The sequence below is a fragment of the Ciconia boyciana genome, chromosome 5 (genome assembly GCF_034638445.1).
Source record: "Ciconia boyciana chromosome 5, ASM3463844v1, whole genome shotgun sequence".
NCBI lineage: Eukaryota > Metazoa > Chordata > Aves > Ciconiiformes > Ciconiidae > Ciconia > Ciconia boyciana.
In genome coordinates this window covers 81,911,220-81,937,368 of record NC_132938.1, presented here as the reverse complement: position 1 = coordinate 81,937,368, position 26,149 = coordinate 81,911,220, and the positions used below count along the sequence as shown (strand labels likewise).

The 26,149-nt window shown below is 38.1% G+C and overlaps 1 protein-coding gene across 13 annotated transcripts in view; it reads left to right on the top strand.

Moving 5' to 3' along the window:
• The window catches only part of ANK2 (ankyrin 2), a 258,299-nt gene that overhangs the window by 181,187 nt on the left and 50,963 nt on the right, over positions 1-26,149 (top strand). For 12 of the 13 annotated variants that reach the window (XM_072861198.1, XM_072861194.1, XM_072861188.1 and 9 more), the window contains 4 exons: positions 4,786-4,930; positions 10,294-10,396; positions 11,017-11,120; positions 23,069-23,293. In XM_072861198.1, the coding sequence (XP_072717299.1) occupies positions 4,786-4,930; positions 10,294-10,396; positions 11,017-11,120; positions 23,069-23,293 (577 nt within the window). Of the gene's footprint in view, positions 1-4,785; positions 4,931-10,293; positions 10,397-11,016; positions 11,121-14,736; positions 14,779-15,679; positions 15,716-23,068; positions 23,294-26,149 lie in introns of all 13 variants that reach the window. The other variant, XM_072861199.1, reaches the window with a different exon arrangement.

The following is a 26,149-nucleotide window of genomic DNA, read 5'->3' as shown; positions in this document are numbered from 1 at the left end:
CTTCCCTTCCTGCTAACAGGTATCTTAGAAATTAGCAACTGAGATCCATTGCTGTATTTGGATATTATGGGTTCATGATACACAGAAATAATAATGTGGTCAGCATAAAATGTAAAAAAAAAAAAGAGAGGAACAGACCAGTAAGAGTGGTGATATGAATATTGCTGACTTGAGCAAAAAGTTAATTAGTTGTGGATTTGTGTGATTTGTGGTTGTTTGGCTCTATTTTAACACAACTTTGAAAACAGTTCTGTGTGGCTTTGACAGTGACTGGCAATGGACTTTACTCCTGCTCCCCAGTCTAGGCAAAGAGAAAAAACTCCAGGCAGCTGCATTTTAAAAGATCATAGGAAAGGTTCCCGTTCATGCTTTGTCCATTTTTTGCCTGCCTAACTAACTGCAGCATCACTGGGTATGTGCAGCGCCGACTGCTCCTCGTAGGCTAAACTGCATGCTTCCTGCTTTGTGGTTGTGTGAGGCTCCGTCAGAGCCCCGTGAAGCTCTGCAGAATGATGCCAGTGCTGCTATTTTAATACAGTTTCTGTGGCAGCAGTGTCTTAAAGGTTCAGCGTCTTCTGAGTCAGTGAGAACTAGCTGGCTGGTTTCTGTGGAGTGGCTCTACAGCACAGAACAGCAGGATGCAAAAGTTCCCCAGCTAGTGCCACCTGTGTTACACATCGTGGTGCAGAATTGTGCGGGGATGCCTGCGCAGGTCAGCTGCATGGCACTGCTGCTGGCTTTATAGTCCCTGCTGCGAGAGAGCTTGCTTGCTCAGGTACAACACTGAATCACCGTAGCTCTACTGCTTCTGGACCAGTGTGTTTACACAGCTCTGCAGTCTGGTGTGTATGGATTCAGCAGCCCAAGAATCTCTGTGCCACTGTTCACTGCTTAAAATAGATATGCCTTTGGTCGGCTTGGTTGTGACAAAGATTTAAAACTTTGTGTAAAGTGTTACTAACAACCATCAATGCAGTTTTTGCTTGCCCAGTATGAGTCTCTGTATCAGGCCTTCCTTGCCTTAACCATAGTATTTAAATCCTAAAGTTCATTTAATTTTCCCATTCTGATTCTTAGGTTTACTGTCTCTCTTTCACCTCTCCATTCCATTTTCATCCTTTCTCTCCCTCTTTTGGATCCAGTCCTGCAAAGTGCTGAGTCTCCAGTTTTGCAGAAGAGGCCACTTGATTTAATAGTTTTTGTAGGTGGCCAACACCTCATAGAAATGTTTAGCACTTTGTTTAGCAGGTCCATGTCTGCTTCTCATTTTTTCCTAGTAACAGGTTTGGAACCTGCTAAACTTACGCTGTCTCTGCGATCCCTTCTCCCTGCAACCTGGCCCTTGCCAGTTCCACCCTTTGTATCCATCTTCTTGCTTCAAGTGACCTCTCTCCTTTGATTTTTTTTTTTTTTCTATCCCCCTTCTGAGGAGAAAACAAAGAACCCCAAGTGTTGCAGACCTATACAAAATGTATGCTTTTGGGGGGTCTTGCATCTTATTCCAGGGCATGAGTTTGGCCACTGGAAACAGATTGATGGACTAACCAGATCATTGCTGAAAGTGCAGTGGGACCACGATGCTTTGTGTGTTATGCTCTGGAAAAGCTACCCATCATATTGGGAATTATTTGCACTCTGCAAAGAAAAAATAATAGCAGCAGCAAGTGCAGGGACTTGGCTATTGGACACTTTTTGTTTAAATATAAAGAGATTCCTAGGTTTGGGGATTTAAATTTTTTTTTTAATCATTTTTTTTACTTCTTGTTCCAGTGTTCTTACCAGTAAAACCCCAGTGTTTCTTCTAAGATACTTGATACTTCCTTCTAGTGCATTTTATTTCCTTTCAGACCTGCCCTAAAGAAGATGATGTTACTCAGAAATGCAGATTTGGACAAAATTTTGAGAGATATTTGAGAGATGGGCAGTGGCGGTGATGAGGCCAAGGCTGAACAGGAATGCTTTAATTGGGGCACGGTGCAAGGTCACACAGTGTTTTGTAGTGTGTTTTCCCCGTCAAGTAAACCTCTGAAAGTCTGTTGGTATCCTTGAAGAAAGGAAGGTGTTCTATCAAGTGAATAGAAAATAAATCACTAAGTGGGTAGCTCATTGAAATCACCTGTAAGTTCATAGATGGCCACTGCAAATCGTGGAGCATCAACGTCAAGGGCTGTATTTGTCACGAACTGCTTAGTAAGTGGTGAAAGCATTACTGTTGTTAATTTGGTGGGGAATGTGATGGCAGATGAATTGTTTCCAGCATGATTAAAAAGGATAATTTCTTGTACTGCCACAAAACTACCATCTGGTAAGATTTGCTGTGTAAAGAAGCTCATGGTCAGCTGAATATGTAATTTTTTCTCAGCAGATAACATGTCTGTGTACATTTGAATTGACTGAGACTCAGGAATATAGCTGTGTCAGATATTTTAATGACAACAGAATAGTACTGGCAGGATGAATGAGTGCTTGTTACACAGACTCAGAATAATTCCCGTTGCGTATGTGCAATTGCCCTGCAAAGCAGGAATTAAGACAGTCGGGTAACTACAATTGTATGAACTGTTATGTTGCTACACAATCATTTAGACTTAAATACATATTCTTTTCCTTTTGTATACTAGGATGCGCTACTTGCTTTGGGAGTTCATCTCACTGAGGAAGGATGGAAGGGCACAAGGGTTTGGTGGGGAGTGACTTTAACTTCTAGTTCACTCACTCAAGACTAGTATGCTAGCAAGTAAGCTGTCTTACCAACAGATAAATGTTCTGAAGACATTGTGAAATATTCATGGATGGTCTTATTACTGTTTGCAGATGTTCACGTCACATAAAACCGCTAATGTTACTTAGACCCATTATTGACAACTCTTAGATGAGAGGCCAAAGCTGAAATAAGAGTAGAGTTGGGATTTTTTTTTTTTTTTTAAAAGGATGTGGGTGTGATGAAAGTGGTGAAGATTTTGCCTTTGTTTCTATTACAGATGGAATGTCTGGCGTGATTATAAGTATCTAGCTTATTTGAAATATAACTTGAAATTCCTTTTACTGTTTGATTAACAGCGTTGTTTTAATATCTTCCAAGTTTTCACTAAGCCCCGTGCTTTATAATGTGACATTCCCAGGAAATGGGAGGCATCAACTGTCAGAAGACAGGAAACATGCAATGATTAAACGCATTTTATTGTTTTCTGTGAAACTGTGCCCAGTTTCTCTGTCTTAATGTGGGCAGATGGAATTTTCAAGAGCTTTTGTTGTTATACTGAAAAGATTTAGGCCTCATTTTTACATGTAATATTTGTGTATACAAAAAATATTTTAAAAACTCCAAAGGTTACTTAGTTTTAGATGACAAATTATGAACTATTTATCTATTAGCTGAAACATCAAGCTAGAAGAACTAGCTTGATTTGTTTCGTGAAAACAAATATCAACATTTCTTCCTTTAGTAGTGAGCACCACTCCTATAGCTTGTAATACCAATAACATTTTGCGGGGCGGGGGGAAGATGCTCTACCAGAAATAGCAGCGGTAATAATAATTGTTTTTTGAAATTTTGCTTTATTAAGACTTTAAATCACACAAGCGGCAATGGTCCTGATGCCCAAATGAATTCTGTTTGAAACAGCATGGATATCACTTACCTAACCTTTGCAGTCCTTCGTGTTTCTCAGCGTATCGGGGTGAATTACTGCACCTGGAATGTGTAGCCCCTGAAGACTGTTCCTGTATAACGGTTGCAGTCTCCTTCATGTAACTGAGCTTCGGGTTCTTGACATTTGCCCACACAGCTTAGAAAATGAGGAATTTTGAAGATAGCGGTGGCCTAGGTTCATGTTGTGCGGTTCCGTGCACCACACCAAGCCTCTGGCAGGCTCGTACAGTAGTAATTAACCATTGGGAAAGTGATTGAAATCTTCAGGCAGAAACTGAGGAGAGAAACCATGTTGCAAATGGGAATGAAAAGAAACATCTACATGTTGCTTGGCAATGTAATCTGTTTTGTTAGTCTGCTGGGGAAAAGTAGACTGTGACTTCATATAGACAGAATTTCCTGGGGAAAAGAATTTTGGACCCCCCAAAAAAGTAAACCCTGTTATTCAGAGTATATGCAAAAAGGTTACTAGGTCAGATAACCAATGATCATTTAAGCTTTGATTCATTATGAATTACTTTTCAGATTAATGATCATTACCATCTATGCATGTGAGCTTATTTCCAGTTTCTGGATATCGCTGTGTTTTAGAAATAAGAATTTTTATGCTTATCACACAAGGATGTTGGAACATGGGTGAGACAGCCTCATATGATGTGGAGTTTGGACAATGGAGTGTTTAAATTAGGATTTGCAACTATCAGGCATAAAGCCACAGAAAACATCTTTTCAGCTGAAAACACATAGCTTAGTCAAGTAAGTGGTTATATTTAATCATAAACTGTCAGGCTGTGATACAGTATAGCTGTGGCCAGAGAGCTAAAATGGATAAAGGAACAGGGAGATCATGCTTTAGAGAGTAGCAAAGAAATTTGCCCCTTGCCAGTATGTGCAACAGCAAAAATTAGATTAAGTCTAATTGATTAATCACCTTGATTTCAATTTTTTTTTTCTAAATCTTGCTTGATGTGCCAGTTTCATTAAATACATTAATTGCTTGTGGTTTGCAGTGTTTCCTGAGTGGAAAATGCCTTCCTGTTTATTGTGCCATCCAGCTGTTAGATCCCAACATGTAAATGAAATTAAACTTGTGTGTATGCTTATCTCTTATCCCTTCTGTGATTGCTTTAAAGGTGATGACACAATGACAGGAGATGGAGGAGAGTACCTTAGGCCAGAAGACCTCAGAGAACTAGGAGATGACTCTTTACCAAGCAGCCAGTTCTTAGATGGTATGAACTACCTAAGGTACAGCTTGGAAGGAGGACGATCTGACAGGTATTTGCCTGGACACATATCTTTTCTTATGATAATTCTGCACACATTTTGTTACAAATGTTTGAAATCCCTTTCTTGGGGCCTTTAATTCAAGGGAGACATGGGATGCACTTGTCAACATTTCTTTATTAGGTACGTCAGCGTGGCAGTTGCCACTGTAAGAGGAAAGTGTGGTCAGGAGGAATATTTCCTGACCAGTCCAGAAGTGAATACATTTGGCACTAATACTGTACTCAGAGTCTAGTGAGGAATTTGTTTGTGATTCTTATTTGGTTCTTGAAAAGGCATGGCTTGCTTTATTGTCTTTGTGGTCAGGCAAAGGAAGAAGAGTCTAGCTGTCTATGGAAAGGGCTTATGAATCGTCCCCATCTCCTCCTGTCATGAGTCAGGGGATGGGTGGGTGGGGGGACAGGGTGTTTTAGCATTAGATGAGCTGACTTTTTGGAGTCGTTTGCTGACTATAGATATGAAGGAAAGGAGCAATGGACTTGGTAATTCCGCATTGGATTGGCAGAGAGTATATTGTCAGCAAGCACATTGACTTTCTGTTTCATCATGGTTGAATTAATAGGAAAGAGAATCATTTTCCTTCTACTGGCACAGCACAGTATTTATGTTGAAAATAAAAAAAAATACATTAGGAAAAAAAAAAGTGTGTTCAGTCCAGAAAAGTTACTGATTTGCTTATATCTAACAAGTTGAACTTAAGCCTAGATGTATTTGTGGAATAGTAATGCCTGTAGCTTTAATCTTTTTCTTTTAATTTAGAGGTTGTCAGTATAGTCTACAAAAAATACGGAGTTCCCTTTTCAGAATGAGAGCCTTCACTAGTGAGCATAAGTGTAGACTCAAGCTGGCAGATTAACACCCACAGTTCTAGTTTAGAATAAGCTACCCAGGCGTTCCTGTTTGAAAATGACAATGTCTAGTGTAAATCAGTAATGTCTCCAGACTTACTGCCTTTAGAATTGGGGTTCACTAAAGGGGGGAAAATAAAAAGGTTGAGATCTTGGTGACAGAAAGAATTTTTAACCTATCTCATTTTCCAGTCTTGATTGTTATTCTGGCAGCATTTCCGAAGCTCAGTGAAATCAGTAGGATCCATTCTATTTACTTCAGTAGGCTCTGAATTGCTGCTGCAAGACAAGATGTCAGGAAACAGTTCGGTTTGCCTCACAGCATGTGTAAATCCCTCATCATTCAGGTTTTATAAGCTTGGAGCCTTTGTTGGTTTTTAGACAGCTCCAGTGAATCCACTGACAACAAAGTGACTGTGTGGCTTTTATGTCTCACAGGATGTTTATGAACTACATCAGAATGCTTAAAAATCAAAACCTTTTATCAGGGGCTTTCAATGGTAACAAAGTTTTGGGTTTTTTTTAATTTTAAGATGTTGTATAGAAATGGTTGTGCAGGCAAGTGTTAAGCCAGCTTCTGCTCCCATTTAGAATATTTTAGCTTTTAATTACTTTCCATGGATTTCATTAGATTTTCACTGGCATGTAATCGATGTGTTTTATTTTGTGTTGTATGAAAATTATTTCACATCCTGTATCAAGCATGATTATATTGAAATGAAGCAAAATGATAAAGGGAGAAAGAATGAAAGAAAAAAGTATATCTTTCTAACTCCATGGTCTCATTTTCTGTCAGTCAAGTTACTGGTGGTAAGAATTTTCACAGAGACTGCTTAAATTATTTTGCTTTTGCTTTAATGTGATTTCCATTGCATTATACTGACTGTTTTTTCAAGAAATTCAGTAAAGCAAAATAGTATTAGCAGTCTAGACTCATGTAAACTTATGCATTAAACAATTTGATTTAAAAACATAGCTTTTTCTTTTGTAACCATCTTCCATATTTATTTTATTTCTCTCTCCCCTTCATTCTTTTTCATATGCTTTCATTAGCACCATGCCCAGGTAGGTATTACATAGCATGAAAACACATTGTCCCTCTGTGCTTTTATGGCACCTGTCTCTGTTCATCCATTTTGGAGGCCTGCTGTATGCCGGAAAGTTGATTTGGAGAACCAAATGAACGATGCTGCTGTTGGAGATAGTCTCAGATGAGTATGATATGTAGTGGTGAATACTGATCCAACAGTACTCTGTCTAGAAAGGTCACAGTATGACATAGCTACTGTCCCACAGAAACTTTCCTGATTCCTGTAAAGATACTGTTAGCAAGGATCAGGGAAGTTGCACTAGATCACAACAGCTGGTAGGTGTCCTTCTGTCACCACGCTGCTGGGAAGGTTAGCCATTTTCCTTCTCTATGTGGAGAAGCAGTGATAGAATGAAAAATAAAGAGAATGGACTACACTAGCTGGATTCTCCCTCTGGATATTGAGAGCCAGAACTGGTTCAGGCCATATCAGATCACCAGTATTTGAAAAGTCTCCGTTTCATTGTAAGTCCCTTCTGCCTTTCTGGTCTATGACATGTGTGAGGAAGGCTTTCAGTCTTTAAAGAGAAATGTTTTCAAGGCTGATTTATACAGTTTTCAACGATACCAGGTTCTTTTTCCAGCTTCTGAAACAACATTTACTTCCCACAACAACAGATACACTCAACTGGACTAGAGATTGCTAGAGCTCTGTCTAGGCTGGCAAGCGGATGTGTATTGCAACGTGGTCTCCCAGTCATCCAGATGAGAAACTTGGCTAGACTATGCTGCTCTTATTTTCTGGATACCACCTGGGCTTTATTCAGGGCTTAGAAGAGGTGAAGGATACATGCTTGTGCATTACCTAACGCGGGCAAGACACACTCTTATGTTCAGGAGCTTCGTAGGATTCCTGGGTTCCACGGTTCAGTCTCTGGGGCTGACTAGAGTGCTATTGACCCCACAACCCCTGTGACTTAAGATTTATCAACCAGATTTGGAAAGAATCTGTATGTAGATATTAGTTTTGTCTCTGTGATTTAGGGTTTTAGTTTTTTACAGGATTCCTGAAGACTTACTACAGTAATAAACAATAAGTTATCTTCAGTGCCACCACACTTCCATAACTGGGCTGTCGTTTCAGTCAGTACCTTTATTTCTGAGTCTCAGAAGCACAGACCTTAACTACTGGTTTGCTCTTCATTTAGTTGGTACAGCACACAGAAGAGGGGCAGTGTCATCTGAACACTAGTTTTGAAAGCAAGTGTAGCAGGAAATTTAAACTTCTAATTTACTGCAGACCTCAGTCAGGCTTGCGCATACCTTGCCTGTAGATAAAGTCCATACCCTCGATGTATTGGATATTTACTGGAGCTTACATGCAGGTAGTACGTAGTGGATATGTACTGGGCTACTTGTAGTGGTGGTAGTAGCAGTGCCAGGTACTTGCAGGAGAATATGGACAAAATCACCATATAGATAACCGGTCAAGTCTAGTACATACTTCCTTTCATTCAGTATCTATCCAGGACATGACATGAGCTGAATAGCAGAACCTACAACTTGGATGGCGAACCTCTTACAAGCATTGCATGGCGCAGCGAAGTGGTTCTGGAAGTGTCCAACATTGAAATGAATAAAGGATAATGATGGCAAATGGGATCTGCTACTGAGGCTTATTTTTCAACCAAAGAACAAATGTTCACTGAAGTACTCGTGTTATGAACAAGCAAGGTGTACTCTGCCTACCCAGTTCATGGTTAAATTGGTTTTGGTTAAAATGTTTCAATTTGGTTAAATGTTTAACCAAAATACTCATCGGTCAAGATTCCCTTTCACAATTTTTTCCTGAAATGTTATATGCAGACAGTTGGGGTGAGCTTCTGTCCCTGTTGAAATTTTGTTGATTGTTTTAATGGAATCAGAGTTTTATTCCAGAAATGCATGATTCCAATAATACCACCCTTACATGTCTCACCTCTTCCACTTGTCTGGGTGAAAGACATTTCATGACATGTAAGAGAGATTATTTATTGTTGGTTTGTTTTTTTCTCAAGACTTCCCTAAGGCTGATACTTGTGTAATACCTATCTTTGCTTTCAGTTTTGTACAATCCATCTAGTATGATAAATAGGCCATTGGTATAAGTCAATGATCAATAGCATCGGTTATTCTTCAGTGTCATATATTTCTAATAAAAAGAAGATAACCATTTGCTTCTAAAAATGGATCAAAAAATTTATTGAGTGAATGTAGCTATTGTTAAAAAAGGCTGACTGGTCTGAATCAGATGGTAAAATATGATTTCCAACAGGATCTGCATTTAAAGCACTTGAATCTCATGTCCATAATGTACACATGACATTTTTATTGCTAACTGCTGAAAATGAATTATCCCTTAAGAATTTATGTGTCTCGATAAATGGCCTATTGTTCTGATCCAGTGTGTTAGTCATTATGAGTACTACTCATGGATGTGTAAGCCATGAAAATAAAACTGCTTCCTTCAGTTATATGTACTGTATTCCGCAAGATACAGGACAACATCACAGAGTACACGTACAACATCTGAAGGTGGTTGATCTGTTTTTAAAAATCACTCTTGTAATAGTGCTGCTAGTAAATATTTAAAGGACAAAACTAGTGCTATTTGGTAGCAGAAACCCCATTTACCTCAATATGTCCTTCTGTGGTGTCTTATTTGTCTTTTTTTGCTTTTTGCTAGTGGATACTGCAGTTACATTCTGAGCCAGTGCTTGGAAGCAGCTTATTTACTGCCTTGCATCTCTCATTGCTACAGCAACCGGTTTTCTGTAGAGCTGTGTGTACTTACAAAGAAAACAGTGCTCACATTTGGACTGCCTCTCTAAAGGTGCTGTTGGCATACAGAGGAAGAATTTTGTTTTACACAGGAGCTTGCGGCTGGCCACAATTCACCTTGCTGTGTGTACCTTCCAGGGGACAATACCAAGCTGACTTATTTACAGTTTTAAGGGGAGAGAATAGATCATAACAAAGCTTCAGAAAGAGTCATTTCAGCTTTTCTTCAGATGTTAGCGTTCTGGTTTTCCACAGTGGTTTGCTTGTGTGATGTAGCAGGAGAGAGAACTTCTCCAAAGAGCCTGACTTAAAAGAAATTCATGCTCTTTATTATAAGGAAACTATCATGCCACAAAGCCAAGTATAAAGTATTTGTGAGTATAAAATAAACTGTCATCTAGATTAATCTCTAGGTTCTGCATTTTGAAGCAAATAAGTCAGTCAAAAGACTTTGTGGCCCTTGGTCAGAAAGGTAGCATAACACAGATTTGTAAAGCTCTGATTTTCCCCCCGTGACTATTATCTACTCCCCCTGGAAGCTGCATCATATTGCTAATAGCACGCTTTTTTCATTCTCCCACTCGATCTATCATGACACCTTTACAACATCATCTGTACTGCTGATATATTGCTATGGCATCCTACCAACCTACCAGCCTGCGATCCTTCAGTTCAGACAGGTCCCACACATTGAGCCATGCCTCCTACCTGAGGGACAGTGCCATGATTGACGATACGGTTGTAATCCCCAGCCAGCAGGTAAGCAGATTCTCTTAAGTTCACTTACTGGTTGCATAAATACAGGAATATACAAAGATTACAGTTTAGATTGTACTAATAATACCATGTCATGTATGCTGCTTTGTTTATTTTAATATAAATCTCTCTAATTTTCATTGATATTTAATGGCATGTTATGCTGTGCAATATTAAACTCTATTCCAAAATAAATGGATAAGCTGTGTCAATATAGTACAGGGACTGTCTTTATAATGTTCTCCATTTTAACTGATTTTTCAATGATGCTAACAGCCATTGGGCTAAATATTCAGGTGATCTGATGAACTCAAGGTCATTGTCCTCAAAGATACTATCCTGAAGCATGCTTGTAGTTTAAAAAAAAAAAGATTTCGGAAATGCCACTTCGGTAAATCACAGCATTCATTTCCCTGGGGCCACTGAAATACGATTACTTTGAGCAAGTACAAAATGTTACAATAAGGGGTTTCTGGTATCTTAATGCTATTATTACTCCTTTGTTTTCTTTTTTAAAAAAGTTTAAACGCTTTAGGTACTACTATGCAAAATACATCTTGTTATTGTTTGGTTGATTAACTGATTTTATTGTAGTAAAAAGGAGGGCTTTTTTGCTTACCAAGGTAACCACTCTGGCCAAAGAAGCTGAAAGGAATTCATACCGCTTAAGCTGGGGCCCTGAAAACTTGGACAATGTGGCCCTTTCTTCCAGCCCTATTCATTCAGGGTGAGTGTATCAATTAGCATTGTACTAAAAAAAGAGAAACAGAATACCTGCAGTGGCAGCAGCTTCAACTAATGCTTAACTAGGAATTATATTTTAATTCTTTGCCTCCTAGAGCTGTCTATAAATTGTTTTGATCTCTTAAGCTCTGACAAGCAAGCAAGCCTGAGTACCAAGACTATCCGCTGAAATCACTGCAAGTCAGTGAATTGATGCCAGTGAGCTTTCAGTTAAATTCAAGAAGAATGAATGAGATACTTGACACATACAGCCATGCATCTATGTGAATTTTACGGAGAAATAAATACAGTGCCTTTTAAAAGTTAGTAATAATTGAGACCAAGGGCCTAATCACTCCAGATGGTGAGTACGTCCTATGCTAGTGAAGTAGTTTAGGTAAGCACCAACTCTGGTGACTAAAAAAAGAAACCAAGGATTTTAAATTACATGAACTGTGTAATAGAAAAGCAACCTAAACATCATGTGCTTTACACCTATTTGGCCACTATGTTCATGTATTCTCACAACTGACTCTTTCTTAGCATTTGCATTTAGGCAAGCTCATTGCAATGAAGTAAGACAGGTCAAAATGCAGGCCCAGCCGAATTCATACTTCCAAAGCTTGTCCTGGTTGGCCTCAAAATCTGTGAGTGCATTTGTTTTAAGTGCTCTTACTTACTGTGCTTTTATTACTTACTAAGTAATTTTATTCTTTACACTGAATTCTACCCTTGTGTCCTGCCGTCAGATTTGATGAGGCACGTGCAGAACAATTCATAAGAAACTAATGTCATGAAAAAGCATTTAATTCCTGTGTGGCTGCGTTGTATGCAGCATGGCTGGACATCACAAGAAGAAAGATTTTTTTTGTTAATCTCAGATGAGTTTGCAACAATCTTACAGTCCGTATCTTTCAAAAAATAATACCGGAGTCCCATTTGGAATGACAGGCAGTCCTGGTCTAGAGGAGGAACAATATTTTCATAACTGCGATTGCAAATTGACTGATTAGTGACATATATGAAAAGTTTGTTTGTTAGCTGGTAGCAGGATATTTGGCTGTGACCAGTGTTGTTTGGATTTGCTTTTCTTGAGCTCTAAAACTAACAAATTAAATGAAAATACTTAATGTGTACAGTATGCTTGTGTTTATATATATATATGTCAGTATGTAAGCTTTAAAATTGTTTTGGTGGTTTATTCTAACCCGAAATAGTTTACAGACTTTTTCCAAAGGATGTCTTGCTTTTCACTTAAAGAAAGGTAGGTCTTTCCAGTGATTGCAGAGGATGAACTAAATACTTTCTAGAAGAGTGGCATTTATTTCTTGGATGTGCAATCATTTTGTGTTTTTCTTTTAAAAAATATCAGTGATATTTAGATCTTTTTGGATGACCAGGATGCTAGCGGTAGGATAAGAATATCTGATTTTAATAGGAGCAACGCTCTCTGCAGCCTTGTATGAAGTAGTGACATTTAACATGACACAAATTATGTTCTTATTTACATACCAACTAACTTGCCACTAAATATTGTAATAAAGAAACCTATAATAATGATTACTTAGCCTTTGGAAAAGACTGTACAACACTTCATTTTTATCTTGCTTAGATTTGTCTGAGTCATTAAGTTATCGTAAACAGTTGGGGTGCATCTTGTTTACATCTCTTTTTTAGGAAAATACATTGACTAGTAGAGTTTTGCTTGTAAGACCTTATTTTAAAAGTGAAACAATTGTAGAAGTACTGTGTGCGTGATTGTTGCTTTCACTTAGCTGGAACAACAGCAAATATTTGTCGTTTATACCCTTTTTGTCACCTACACTCTCCTTCATACACGGACACACACTAGGTGTGTGTAGGACACACACTACACACACATTACTAGGTTCTTATGAACTAGCAACACTGCTGACGTTTCAGGTGCACGCATTGAAGTAGTGTATATCGGTCATGAAAGAAAGCTCTTAGTGTTTGAGAAGAAATCCTATATGAACATTGTCAGTGGCTTTAAGCAAGGGTGTGGCCTTGGTTTTGCGCAAGACACTGGAAATGTATTGAATTCAGACCGTGTTTTTGTAAAGTAACCCATCAGCTAAGTATTGGACAGTAATTTATTTGGCACAGATGATCTTAGTTTTGTATTCTGTGCAATCTGAGAAAAAAATGACACTATTCTCTCCCTGCACTACTTCAGTGGCTAACCCCAAGTTGTGGTTGGGTTCTTACTGATCTCCCATTGTAGGGAAGTGTTTCTGTGGATCACACTGTAACACCCCCAGGCAAAAGGATAAATTTATAGAGAACTGTTCTCTTGGTGTGGAATTTCACAGGCATATATTTCAGCCTTTGCATAACTAACCAAAACTTCTCCTATGTCTGAAATTTCAGAAAGGGAAAATGTTTTAACCATCCATTTAAAATTTAAATGTAACTATTGTTTCAATATGTTGATAACTTCATCAGTAAGGAAAGAAAAGCAAAATCTTTGGTCAGAGTCTTTGGCAGCCATTTTGAAAACACGAAAATAATTCTCTCTTAAGAGGTAACACTCTTTTGGTGCTCTCAATCTCAACATAAATGTCTCCTGGTCATTTTACACAGCTAACAGTTTCTGAATAGTTTCATACATTGGCTGAAGGAAAAAGTAAAAATTCCTGCATTTAAACTTCCTTTCAGCAAATCAGATTTGCTTCTCCTGATAAAACTATCTGATCTTACATATTGAACAAGGTTAAGGATCTCTGAATATGCCAGAAAGTTTGGGTGCTAAATATCCAATAAGAGTTTTATGGCTTTGTTGATAATATGTATCAGCAAAGGATATTATGTATAATTTCCTGCTGAAGCATTACGAGAGACAGAACTGATGCCTACATAAATGCAAATGCATTTCACAGTTTTAATCTCATACCTCACAATATCCTCTTGTGGAAGAACACATAGGTTTTCATGAAGTTGGAAGGCAAAAACTCACTGAACTGAAAGATTTCTTTTCACTTGCAGCATGTAGACATTGCTTGACAGTATCGTATTCTTATGTCTCTATCACCCACAGTAGTTAAGTGTGAACGGTAAAGATAAGGCTGACTAAGATTTTGAAGTATAAATTATGTGCAAAATTATGTTGTTTTCATACCTGGGTTCTGGTGATACAGTGAAAAAAATTTCCACAATTTAGTTGTATAGATTATATTTCTAAGAATTCTACTGACAAATATGTAAAGGTACGGTAGATAAGAAGAGAGGCGAATCTGACATATTGTCAGGAACATGGCACTGTGAGCAAGGAGCTTTGAGTTCACGCTTCGATATTAACTTGCTTTTGTGTTCTAGAGCAAGATATGTAGCAGCTCTACAGTTTTTCCAGTTCTGACTTGGTCACAGTAAAACTCCTTTTTAATGAAAGATATTGATTTCTTTTATATAATTTGACAAAGAAGTCCCTTTTTGACTAATAGATGATCCAAGTGTTTCAGTACTTGTATCTGACAGAATGAAACAGTTGGGATATTATTAGTGAATTTACCTTTCTGGAAGTTGTTGCTTCCATCAGGGAAAGCTGGATGAGGGAGTGGGCAGCTTGAACTGTGACAAATAACATGAATTATCATTCTTAGCTGCATGTCTGCAAAAAAGGAGACTGGATCCTTGCTAACAAGGTAAACAAAATATGTTTCAAGTGTTGTATTTTGAATCCATAATACTGTTTTCCCCAATGTGAGATTGATTTCCTGGAAATAGTTATGGAAACAGGACCTGGCAGCGACCAGCTGATAGTCATTTCTAAAATCTGAAAGTCTAAATGAGTTCAAATTTTACTGTAGCCTTTATGACCTTTATTCAGAAAGTTACAATAAGGAAAAACAGCAGGTGTGTTTCATTAATAGCAAAGCATTGTTCATGTCAGTGGAAGAAAATGGCAATGGAGATATATATATAATCAAAAGCGACATCAGAAAACTAACTGGCCATGTGACACATTACTAAGAGCCCAGACAGGTCAAACGGAAAGTTTGAAATTTGTCATTCTGTAGTGCAGAACAAAAGGAGGACAAGAAACATGTTGAAATGGAAGAAACTGGAGGACAGAATGTATTGATAGGAAATTTGAAGAAAAGAAAATCATGATTTATTGGGTTATCAGAAGCGCTGGCTGGAATTATGTTCGATACCTTACCCTTTGATATACCATGATCCAAATTTTAGATGTGGATACCTAAACCGAGCAGCATTTCCCCTAATCTGGTGCTGAAAGATTTACTCAGAATCTAACTGTACATTTTAGGTATCTGACTTCCAGTTTGAGAATGTACGTAGAGAAACCAGATCGCTCTAGCTTTACTGCTGTAGTAGTAGTCACCATTTGTAACCAAGGATGTTTATGTAGGCTTATTTTCCATACTCACTCCTACCTTCTCACATGGAATGAATATGCATATATATGTATATGTTCATGTGTTTAATTTAGAAATCTGTTTCATTTTTCCAGTATTTCATTTAACTCATTCTTTTTTTCCCTTTCTTTTCCTTTTTGATGTTAAATCATCTATTCTATTGCAGATGCTCTTCTCCATGTCTTGATCATGACAACAGCAGGTGAACTTCTGCATAATTTCTTTCTTTAATACATTGCACTTCTCACCCACCCTATTTATCCTCCTCTCTTACCTCACTTCAGGATGCTTTAGTGTTTTCATAGTGCACGTTAGCCAAGAGAAGAAAAAGTCTACTCTGACTAGCAGTAATAGTTACACATGGCCCTATTTCTCTTCTTGTACAGTAAGTGTCCACTTTCTCCCATCTGCTATGTCCTCTATAAGACAAGAATACTGGACACATGATAAGTCCACTGCAAAAAATCTCAACAAAGCTCCTTATACATTACTAGATTGTTTTAACCATTCATTTAATTAACAAGACATTTTCTCTGTTGGTGGCATGGTTTAATAGTATTAAAAGGAAGGAAAAAAAAACCCACAAATAATCCAACACAAACCACTGTAGATAGGTTTAGTTTCAACTGTTAGATTACGAAGTGGGCCTTTTCTCACTTGTCTATATAAAGACTATTGCAGAACCGCTCCCTAGGCCACGTTTTCCAAATTGTGCCACCATATTGAAACTAGTAGAATAACAGCACAGACCCAGTATATTTAATTTTTCATGCCACATGCATTTTTTTGTGTGTGTGACCTCAGTTAATCAGTGGTTGAATCACTGGCATATTGCATCCTGCACGGAACACCTGAAACGGTACCTTCCCAAAGGAGATTTTCTTCACTTGGCAAACTGTTTATTGGCACAATACCTCTTCATCTCCTTTGACATAACCGTGGAAAGATGAAAATCTTCTTAAATATTTATCTGTGCAAAATTATTAAGTGGCTAAATGAAAACCCAAACTACAAACCCATATTTTTAGGTCATGTCACTCAGTCTCTCTGTAGTTGACTAATGCAGTGAAGAGAATGTTACCGTAAGTTAACACTCTCGTGGTTTCGGGTGTAGGATCATGTTTTTTGTCCTCCTGGAATGTGTATTTTGCCTTGTTTATGTATGGCATAGTTGCAGCCTGATGGAAAGCACACTGAGGTAGTTGAATGACTTGCTGTTGACTTCAGCGGGAGCTGGATCAAGGCCTTTTTTCTTAATTTCAGACTCTCTATCAGTTTTCCTTCTCCAGCTGAACACTTTACAATGGCTGAAGCACCCTGATTGTTTGTTTCTGCTTCTTCACACTGCGACTAACACTGAATGCTGCTATCTCCTTGTTTCCCAGTTTCTTTTAAAAATTAAGATAATGTATGCAGAAATGTTCTTAAATGTGTCTACAATGGATGTGCTCTAGTTTGAGCTTTTTATTGTTTCCTGCTACCTGATGAGAGCATGTGTGCCTGGCCGAGCTAGTTTGAAAGAATAATCATACCTGAACCGACCGTATGAAAGTGGTGGTGTATTGATTTTGCCTATTCTGGTTTTGCGTGTTCAAAGAACTATTGCCTGTTCCAGAAAGACACTTCACGATGCTAGGTTTGCATGGCTCTTCAAATGATTCTGCAGAATGAGAAGTGCGTTTGAGTGCCAACATGCTTGCATTCGGCAGCCACCTGAAACTGTGACTCTTCTGCGCAGCTATTGACATAACAGTGATTCTTCACAAATCACACAATAAGTATCTTCTTTCACCCCCTAGTGTTGACACATCCATTTTTTATTTTATTTGTTCATCCTGCTATTATCTTTCAAATGAGCATAGATACAGAATAAAACCAAGTTAATTCCATATGAATAAAATCAGCCAAGGCAATAACGCAGGCTCAGATCTGAAATACAAATCTTTCATGAAAATACACCACAACTTTTTGTCCTTGTAAGGCAGATAAATCCAGTCCATATATATCGTCTGTGTTTTGTTCAGGTGGAGCCATTAGAAAACCCGTTGCTGTTTGCTCTGCTCTCTATAGAAGGCATGGAAACAGCCTCAAAGATTTAGGGGCCGTTTATATAGGTCCTCAACCAGAAGCATGCTGTAGCCAGCATTACTTGATATAGTTACCTTTCATATGGCAAGTATGTAGTTTTTAATTGCTCTAAAATTAAAGAGAATGAAATGGCGTCTGTAATTTATGAGTAAGTATTGCTAAATTAGAGGAGAATGGATGATGCTTGATCTAACCATGTGTTTAACAGAAGTATGTATGGACTCCCCTGCAGTCTCTAACTTATTCCTAGAAAATAATTGCTTTTGTTCTTTATTTTTTCTTAAAAAAAAAAATAAGATCCTGATTTCCCCTTCATTCTCTTTAAAAGAGAGAAGGCAATGATTTCCCAAAACCTAATTTGTTTCATTGATTTGGCTATTATATTGGACTACTGCCTCGCTAAATCTCAAGAAAGTTCAGTATCGATCCAGTTTGCAAGACTTGTCAGGGTCGCATGTTTGTGTCATGCATCATTTCTAACTGAACCTTTAAAACCTGCAGAAAATGAAACTTGCTCAAAGACTCTCTTAGCACTGAGAAAGATAATCTCATTGTTGCCCTAGTCACCCTTGACATACAAATTTTGACTTTGCTGCTTTAACCCATAATCTGCTTTGATTTTGAATCATCACTTAATTGACATTTAAGTTCTTCCCATGGGTTGCCAAGATAAACTGAAGTCAGTCCTAAAGAAGGATGCTTCCCCTATATAGAGTTATTATAGGAAAGACACTTAAAACTTGTTCTGAAATAGACTTCTGCTTATGGAAAGCAGGTGTAATTTTGATGCATTGCGTGATCAATCAGTTCACTTATTTTGGCCACCTTTGTTTTTAATGGCTCACAAGAATGTTTTCCTACTTATCAGCTGTCCAAAAGTTTTCTCCTATTTATATTGTTTTCCTTCTTCTCAGTTTTACCTCATTTCTCCTAACTGTAGTTAGTCCCTGCTAAGGTTTTCCTTCCCCTACTATGCCATTTTTAACCCCTTCTGAAAATTGTAGCTATTATATCTCCATGGAGTTCCTGTAAGTTATTTTGGTTTCTTTTATATTTTCTTTAATTTTTAATATTATAATAAATTCTCACAGAAGCATGTAAGGAACATTTATCAGCCTAATTTTTTTGGGATGCCTCCTTTCTTCTCCTTTTCTAGCGATAACCTGTAAGAGCTCTCTGATTCCCTTTAATCCCTTTTGTTAACATTTTTTTTCTTTCCTTTTTTTCCTCTTGAACTCTTCACAGCCATTTGCGTTTCTCTTTAATGAGCCCTCTCCTCTTCATTCTCTGTATGTAGGTGGTTGGTAGTGCTCGTAGTAGTGCTTCCTGCAACTGGCACATGGAGTAAGCTCTGAGTTCCCTGCTTAGCCAAAAGTCACTTTTTGCACCGTCCAGTTAGGATGAGCAGAGGGTGCCCAGTGCCCTTTGCAGGAGGAGGATCTTACAAAGTTTTAAGTCAGAGCAGATGGATGCAAAGATTGAACGGGTACCTCTCAGGGGTGGTAGAGCAAAGCGCTGTCTCTCTGCGTACAATAAGAGAAGCACCCCCACACCTAAGCTTCAGGGAGTATGTATGATGTCAGGGTTATTTATCTGCTAGTATTATGTTTTATTTTCTTTTTGACCGTGAGAATTTATAAGGAAAAGGTACCACTTCCCAGAGTGATGGCTTAATCTGCCAATTATTCCTGCTAGTTTTGTTTGTTCGTGTGAGTACACTATCTTCCTCAGTCTTGTCACTGAACAACATCTGATAAAAGAAACATTAGGGAGAGGAAAGATAATGTGTGTGTGTGGGGGCAGCAAAATAATCAATTTGCATTTTACATTTCCTTTATATTAGTCATACAATTTTTTCCCTTTCCTAAACGCACATTTCAGAAAGCATGTTTTATGTCATGCATTAGTTTGTATTAATTATTTGTATATTGATATACACAGTCCTTCAAAAGGGCAAAACTTTTCCAGTCCTAGAACAGTAATGTCACCATCCAGATGCCCTATTATGTAGCAAAAAGGCAGAAAAAGAGGCTGCTATGATTCAGAAAATGCTTTGTTATGAATTATTTGCTTGACTTTAATCCATATCCAAAATTATGTGAAATGTGCTGATTTAAGAAAAAAAGAGATGAAAAGAAATTGGATTAAATAAGTGGATGAAAAGATGAAGGTTGGGAAATAAACAGGGAGGTATGGCGAAAAAGAATGTGTTTTTACATTCTGCGTCAGCTCTGCAAATCCTGCATCAGTGTACTATCCTTTCAGACTTTTACGCCACGGCTCTGGAGCTGAGGAATTTTCCCCTTCAGGTTCTTTCCTTTGCGCTATATTCATGCTAGTTCTCCAAAATTTGTTTTCCGGAAATTTCATAGGAGTATATATCTGATTTTGTGAACCGGCTCCTCCATATTTAGTTTGATAATTGGCACTAATCTTTCTATGCTGTCCTCATGCTATTCTGTGTTTGCCTGGATTTGCTGTCTGGCAGTTGAAGGGTACTTGCAGTCTCTTAGGCGGTTTCAGGCTCATCCAGAAGTTGCAGAACCTTTCAGGAATCTCCCATTTCATCTGGGGATCTGTTTCAGTGTTATGGCACAAATCTGGGTTTTGGTGTGTACTTGCCAGATTGTGTCTTGTTATTTAGTCAACACATTAGATCTTCTTTATGATAGAAACAGCGGTTTTTACAGTGAATAATAATAATAATGTCCTACTGTTTTTGTCCTAACCATTGTTATCTTTGTGTCCGCCTTCCAACAATACCTATCTTTGCCTGTTTCTCCACTCTTTGGAGCAGAAAGTTGGTTTCAGTGATAGATGACTGATAGACCTTGTGATAGATTCACCGACAGACCTTGCTCTGACCCACCAGGCACAATCAGTAAACGTAAACTGAAAGAAAGAGTTGCAACTTTAAGGCCTGAACACACACAGCTATCTACCCCTTTGCATCTCGACTGCTTACTAGAGCCAAATGCCGCACTCCATTTTTAATTGACCTGTATTAGATCCCAAGTTGTGCAGGTGTGGGAACATAGGGCTATGGCTGTGTGTGTGAGGTGAGATACCAGTTTGTTACAGATGGTCAAAATCAAAGATTGCTCCTGCCTCTTCAGCTTTTATATTGGTTGTGCACCACAAGCTAGTTATCTTAATTGTGTAACGTGCTTTATGAGAAGGCACTACTATTTCAGCTCTCCGCTTGTCTTTTAGTTAGTCTGAATGGAATTACTATACGGAGACAGAGCACCGTGTTAAAAGCAACAGAACCCATTATTGTGGTCAGAAGGGAGATTGTTTGATTTGGACCCTTACCTTTTGTGTGTATGTATTCTTCTAGCAGTTAACAGTGGTTTTGGCATTGCTGAGACACATGGGGAGATAAGCTAAGGAGGACATAAGACAGACAGATGACCTAGCACTAGTATTTCAGTGATGGACAGCAAAAGAAGGTGATCCTGTTGTTAAAGTATGCAATCTTGAGTATTACGTCGATAATGAAAATAATTGAATCCTAAAAATTGTTTTCATGACAGCTTACACAATGAAAAATGTGAATGCTAATTTAATTCAGTAAGTGCACTCATTAGCTTCTGGTAATTGTGCGGGTAGTATTCCTGTTGCTCATAGTATTAGCATCAAAATGTGAAACTCTTCTTCCAGCACTCAGTATTATTAACTACCTCTAACACACCCATTATAATAGAGACTTGGACCGATTCGCTGAAACATAATTCAGAACCACTTTGATAACACGACTTCATACAGTTAAGGGAAAATTGCAACGCAAGCCATAGAGCATTATTGCAACAATTGAGCATTTAGTATCTCTTAAGCTCTTCTTTCATCTGTGCTTTAAAATGTATAAAGTATGTATTTTATGAAGGAAGCTCCCATTTTTCTAAATTAATCCCCAGGCAATCAAAGCTGTAAAATGTTTTCATTTTCTTTTTTCCCCCCTTGTTAAAACCACAGAAACACCAACCTCTAAGGAATGAGATAATGGTTGTACTACCCAGACTTTTACACTAAACAAAACCTAGAGGTATATGAATGGCAGTAGAATAGGAGACTGCATGTGTGAGAAAGACTGGCATCCGTGGTGCATGGTGTGCTTCTGACTGGCGCTTGTGGCTCCTTTCCATCATCCATTTTTCTGACTTGCACGGTGTGTTGAGTGTTGTGTTTTTACAGCATGTGGAATTACTTGTAGCTGTGTGGACAATGGATGGATGCAATGTTTGTCGCACAGAACGGTCAAGGGGACAGTGGAAAAATACCTGTATTTGTTACTCGTGTTATAAGGGCTTTTCTCTATTGCAGGTCCTTCAGTAGCATTTCTGCGACTCCCCATGTGATGATTCTATTTTAGTGGCTAGAAGTAGGCCTGATACCGTTCTGTGTCATCTACTCTTATTTTCACTTCCAGCAACCTGACATTCCCATCCCATATCAGGCATGATCCTAAGTCATAAACCAGTAAAAAAAGTCGAAGTGGTTCTACACCTTTCCCAAGAATGTCCCCAATCTTTGTAACAAATCTGTCAAAATCTACCTGTTGGTTATATATGGAACTGTAAAAAGTTCAGCATAAAAGAAATTCCATGAAATGTTTTTCTCCCTTTTAAAGAAAAAGAAATAAGTAAGCTAATTTACCTTGTGCTAGAAGAGGGCTCCCTGTAGATGGCTTTCTGCTCTGCATCTGTAAGTTTTCCACTGGGACATTGTATTGCTGTGCAAAGTAACACAGAAAAACAAAAATCCATAAATAAACCTCTTATACAGTGACTGTAGCTATTGTCACCTCACCAAAATCCAAAATTTGTCTTCAAACAATAATGACATGTTGGGTTTTTTATATAAATAGGTGCTAGCTCCACTGATGTATTACGGATTGTATCCACACACTCCAGAATGAAATTTTACTTTTTTTTTTTTGTTAATCCAAAACCATTTTTTGTTAGAAGTTGTAGTTTATCAAATAACTAGAAAATTATCTAGACAACCTAAAAAAACCCCCTCAACAGCCCTTCCAATCAGAATTGGCTTTATATTCTGGAGTCATAAATAGTTTTCTTCAATAAGATGTATTTACCTGTAAAGTGTTTAAGGAGTGCCAACTTTACAGTATAGATGCTTGCAGGTACAGAGTAGTGATATTTGCACTTGACTTTGTCTCTAATAGGTGCATACACATGTGCTCACATTTATTAGTGACTGCTGGTATTTTTACCAACAGCAGCACTGTAAAATAAGACTTTCTGTGAAGAACTCTTAGTTAGCAGTTATCAGTTTAATTAATAAATGATCTTAGCATGATTCGGTGCTTCACATGGGAGAAAGGCTTTTTCTAATTGTACATCTTGAGAAAGAGCTATATTTACATACGTAGTTTGTTACGTATGTGGAACGTAACCAAAGGAATTCCGATATGTTTTGTATCTAATTTTTTTTCCTGATTTTTCAGCTTCCTAGTTAGTTTTATGGTGGATGCTCGTGGGGGTGCCATGAGAGGTTGCAGACATAACGGACTACGAATCATTATTCCTCCGCGGAAATGCACCGCTCCAACACGAGTGACTTGCCGGTTGGTGAAACGCCACAGACTGGCCACCATGCCTCCCATGGTGGAAGGCGAAGGTCTGGCCAGCCGCCTGATTGAAGTTGGACCTTCTGGTGCTCAGTTTCTTGGGTAAGGGGTGCCATATGGCCTGAAGGAAAACGTTCAGTCTATTTTCGTCTGTTTGCAAGTTGCACTGAAATGGTTCCTTTTTCAAGACTTGAACAGAAAAAGATGTTTGTAACATATGGTAACAGACTGGTCGTGTGAAATACAAATCAATTGTTAGTTAACAATTCACAAAGCTTTTATGCGTTTTCCTTTGAAAACAGATATTTTAACCACTAGCGCTAAGGTTAATGTGCTTCCTTGGATATAATTATTACTCAGTGTTGTGATATTATAGTGGAAAAAGACCCCTTTGCAGCCAGAAAAGGCAGTTCATACTCTGTTTAAATAATCTACATGTAAGGCATGAATAGCACAGCACTGATCTAAAGCCCAAATGTAAAGCCTGCTACATGTACAACACAAGTTACAGCTGCTTATTTTAGAGACTTGTGTTGTGTTATCAGTAATTTGGACTATCAGGGAAGCACAGTGCTTTTGATTTTTCTGGGGTTGAAATTGCTAAATTAAGCAATAGGACAACCCTGGAATTTTTGGGCCATTTCTTTTGTCCTATGCTGCAAAACCCGTAGAAAGATCAGATTTGTGTCTGCTGCTGAGCTTGTTTTAGCAATTTTCAGCTGAAAGCAGCAGTTATCCACACTTTTTTTTATTTGTTTTACCAACTGTTCTCCCTATCACTGTGGCATCCAAAAGTGGATGATTGAAGGAACCCCTTCCGTTACCATAAATAGCTTCATTCAGAAATTGTAAAAAAAGTGACTCTGTAAACAGCAATAGTTTAAATCCATTTCCAAACAAATAAGTTGCTTTAAAATCCTATTATAACAGGCAGTCATCAGAGCCACTATCTTCATAAGTGCTTTTTCTAAATTGAGCTTAGGGAGAGAAAAAAGTTGATGGGTAGTTTTTCACTGCCCACTGCTTTTATATGGAGTGTGAAAGGAGAACATACCCAAGACATGTTTTGGCTACTTCACTGTTGCTCTAATTGGTAAAAAAGCAAGAGCGGTTCTGAAACACTGCGAATGTGATGCTAAGAGCAAGCCAACCATTCCTTTTGATAGACAGGATACCTCCTAATATCGCAAGTAACTGCAAACAAGCTGGCTAATCAGCTGCTTTGTACCATTTATTCTTTTCACATCTTGGTCACTTTTAAACAGAAGCAGAAAGAAACCTAAAGAGCAGAAGAAATACTGTGCTATCACATTCAGTCTTCCCATAATCTTTGTCACACACAAACCGACCTTAAGTATGTCTCCCATTTGCTTTTTAATGGTTTCTCTATCTAATGAGAATGTCTCACCTGAAAGACCAGGATATCGCACAGTTTTATTCATTCTTGCTCTTCCTGCAAGCATTTTTCTAGGTGTTGTTCTGGCAGTGAAATCAGAAAATTACTGTACTGTTTGCAGAGATGCATTCAAAGGTCCAAATCCTGTTCTCATTGAGTTCACTGCCAAAACTCACATTGTCTTCCCATAAGCAAGAAAAGATCCTAAATTAACGAAACTAATTTTGCTGATTTTCATCACCAAATTGTCATCGCTAGGACGGAACCTCATTCAGTGTACAGCCTAATTTCCACTCTGTGGACCAGACAGCGGCACTGGCACTCTGGCACAAAAAATACATAAAGTTTATTTATGTTCTTTCTTTCACTGCTGCTTTGGATGTACTCAGTAAACTTCATCTGCCTACGGCTCCTCCCCCACTTAATGAGGGAGAAAGCTTGGTCAGCCGAATCCTTCAGCTGGGGCCTCCTGGGACCAAATTCCTTGGGTAGGAGAGACTTGAAACAAATTGATGGATGCTGACCTCCCCATTCTTCTCCTCCTTCTGCAATATGATTTTTTTATGTCATTATGCCCATGATATTGTCCCTTTCTATCATTTGAAATTTTGTATACCTAACCCTTAGTGGACCATTTTTCAACCCTTGTGGTATGTGGTTTTGTTTTGGTGGTATGTTTGTATCTTTTTCTTAAAGTACTGTGGCCTTCATTTTTGTTTTGGCATGAAATCTTCCTAGTTATGTGCTTGATGTCTGTAGCAAAGCAACCTGGACTGGGACAAAAAAAAAAGGAATCTACTGTAAATTTTAAGATGTTTTTTGTATCAAGGACTGATTAATCAATAAGTTATATGTTGGATACCACCAGTATAATAGAACACGTGACATTTACTATGTACATGGTAACCTGTGTGAGTCCTCTAATTAGAGAAGTGTATATACAAATATATTTGTATTTTCTCTCTTATTTCTAAGAGTATGTATGTATATGTATATATAAATATAGATATATGTACACATATGTGTTGTATATGTGTGTGTGTGTATATACATGGACGCATACACTGATACCTATATTGACATCTGCTTGTAAGGCAACAAGGCAAATTCTTATCTCCTATACTGAAATAGAAACCCAGGTGATCTCCTCAGACCTCCTTTATCTCTCCCAGAGTGTAAATCAGGAATAAATTCATTGGAATATACAAAATTACAGTGAAGTAAAATTGGCACAGGACACAATTGCCCACTGGTTGCAATGAAATTATTCTGATTTGCACTAGTATAAGTGAGATCAGAATTTGTCGCACTATTCATATATGTTACAGTAGATTCTCTTTGAAATGAAGCGCACAGGTTAACCCAGACAGTAGTGACAACTAAAAGGAGCATGAGGTTTTTTATGAATTTGCAAAACAATTACCAAATTTCTAGCTAAGCACTATTATCTTGCCAAATATCATTCACACTGTGGAAAGAGGTGAATGCACTTTTTAATCTGTCCTTCAGCATTTAGTGGGTCCCTGTAAAAATCTAATACGTGTTAGTGACCTGCTAGTTTA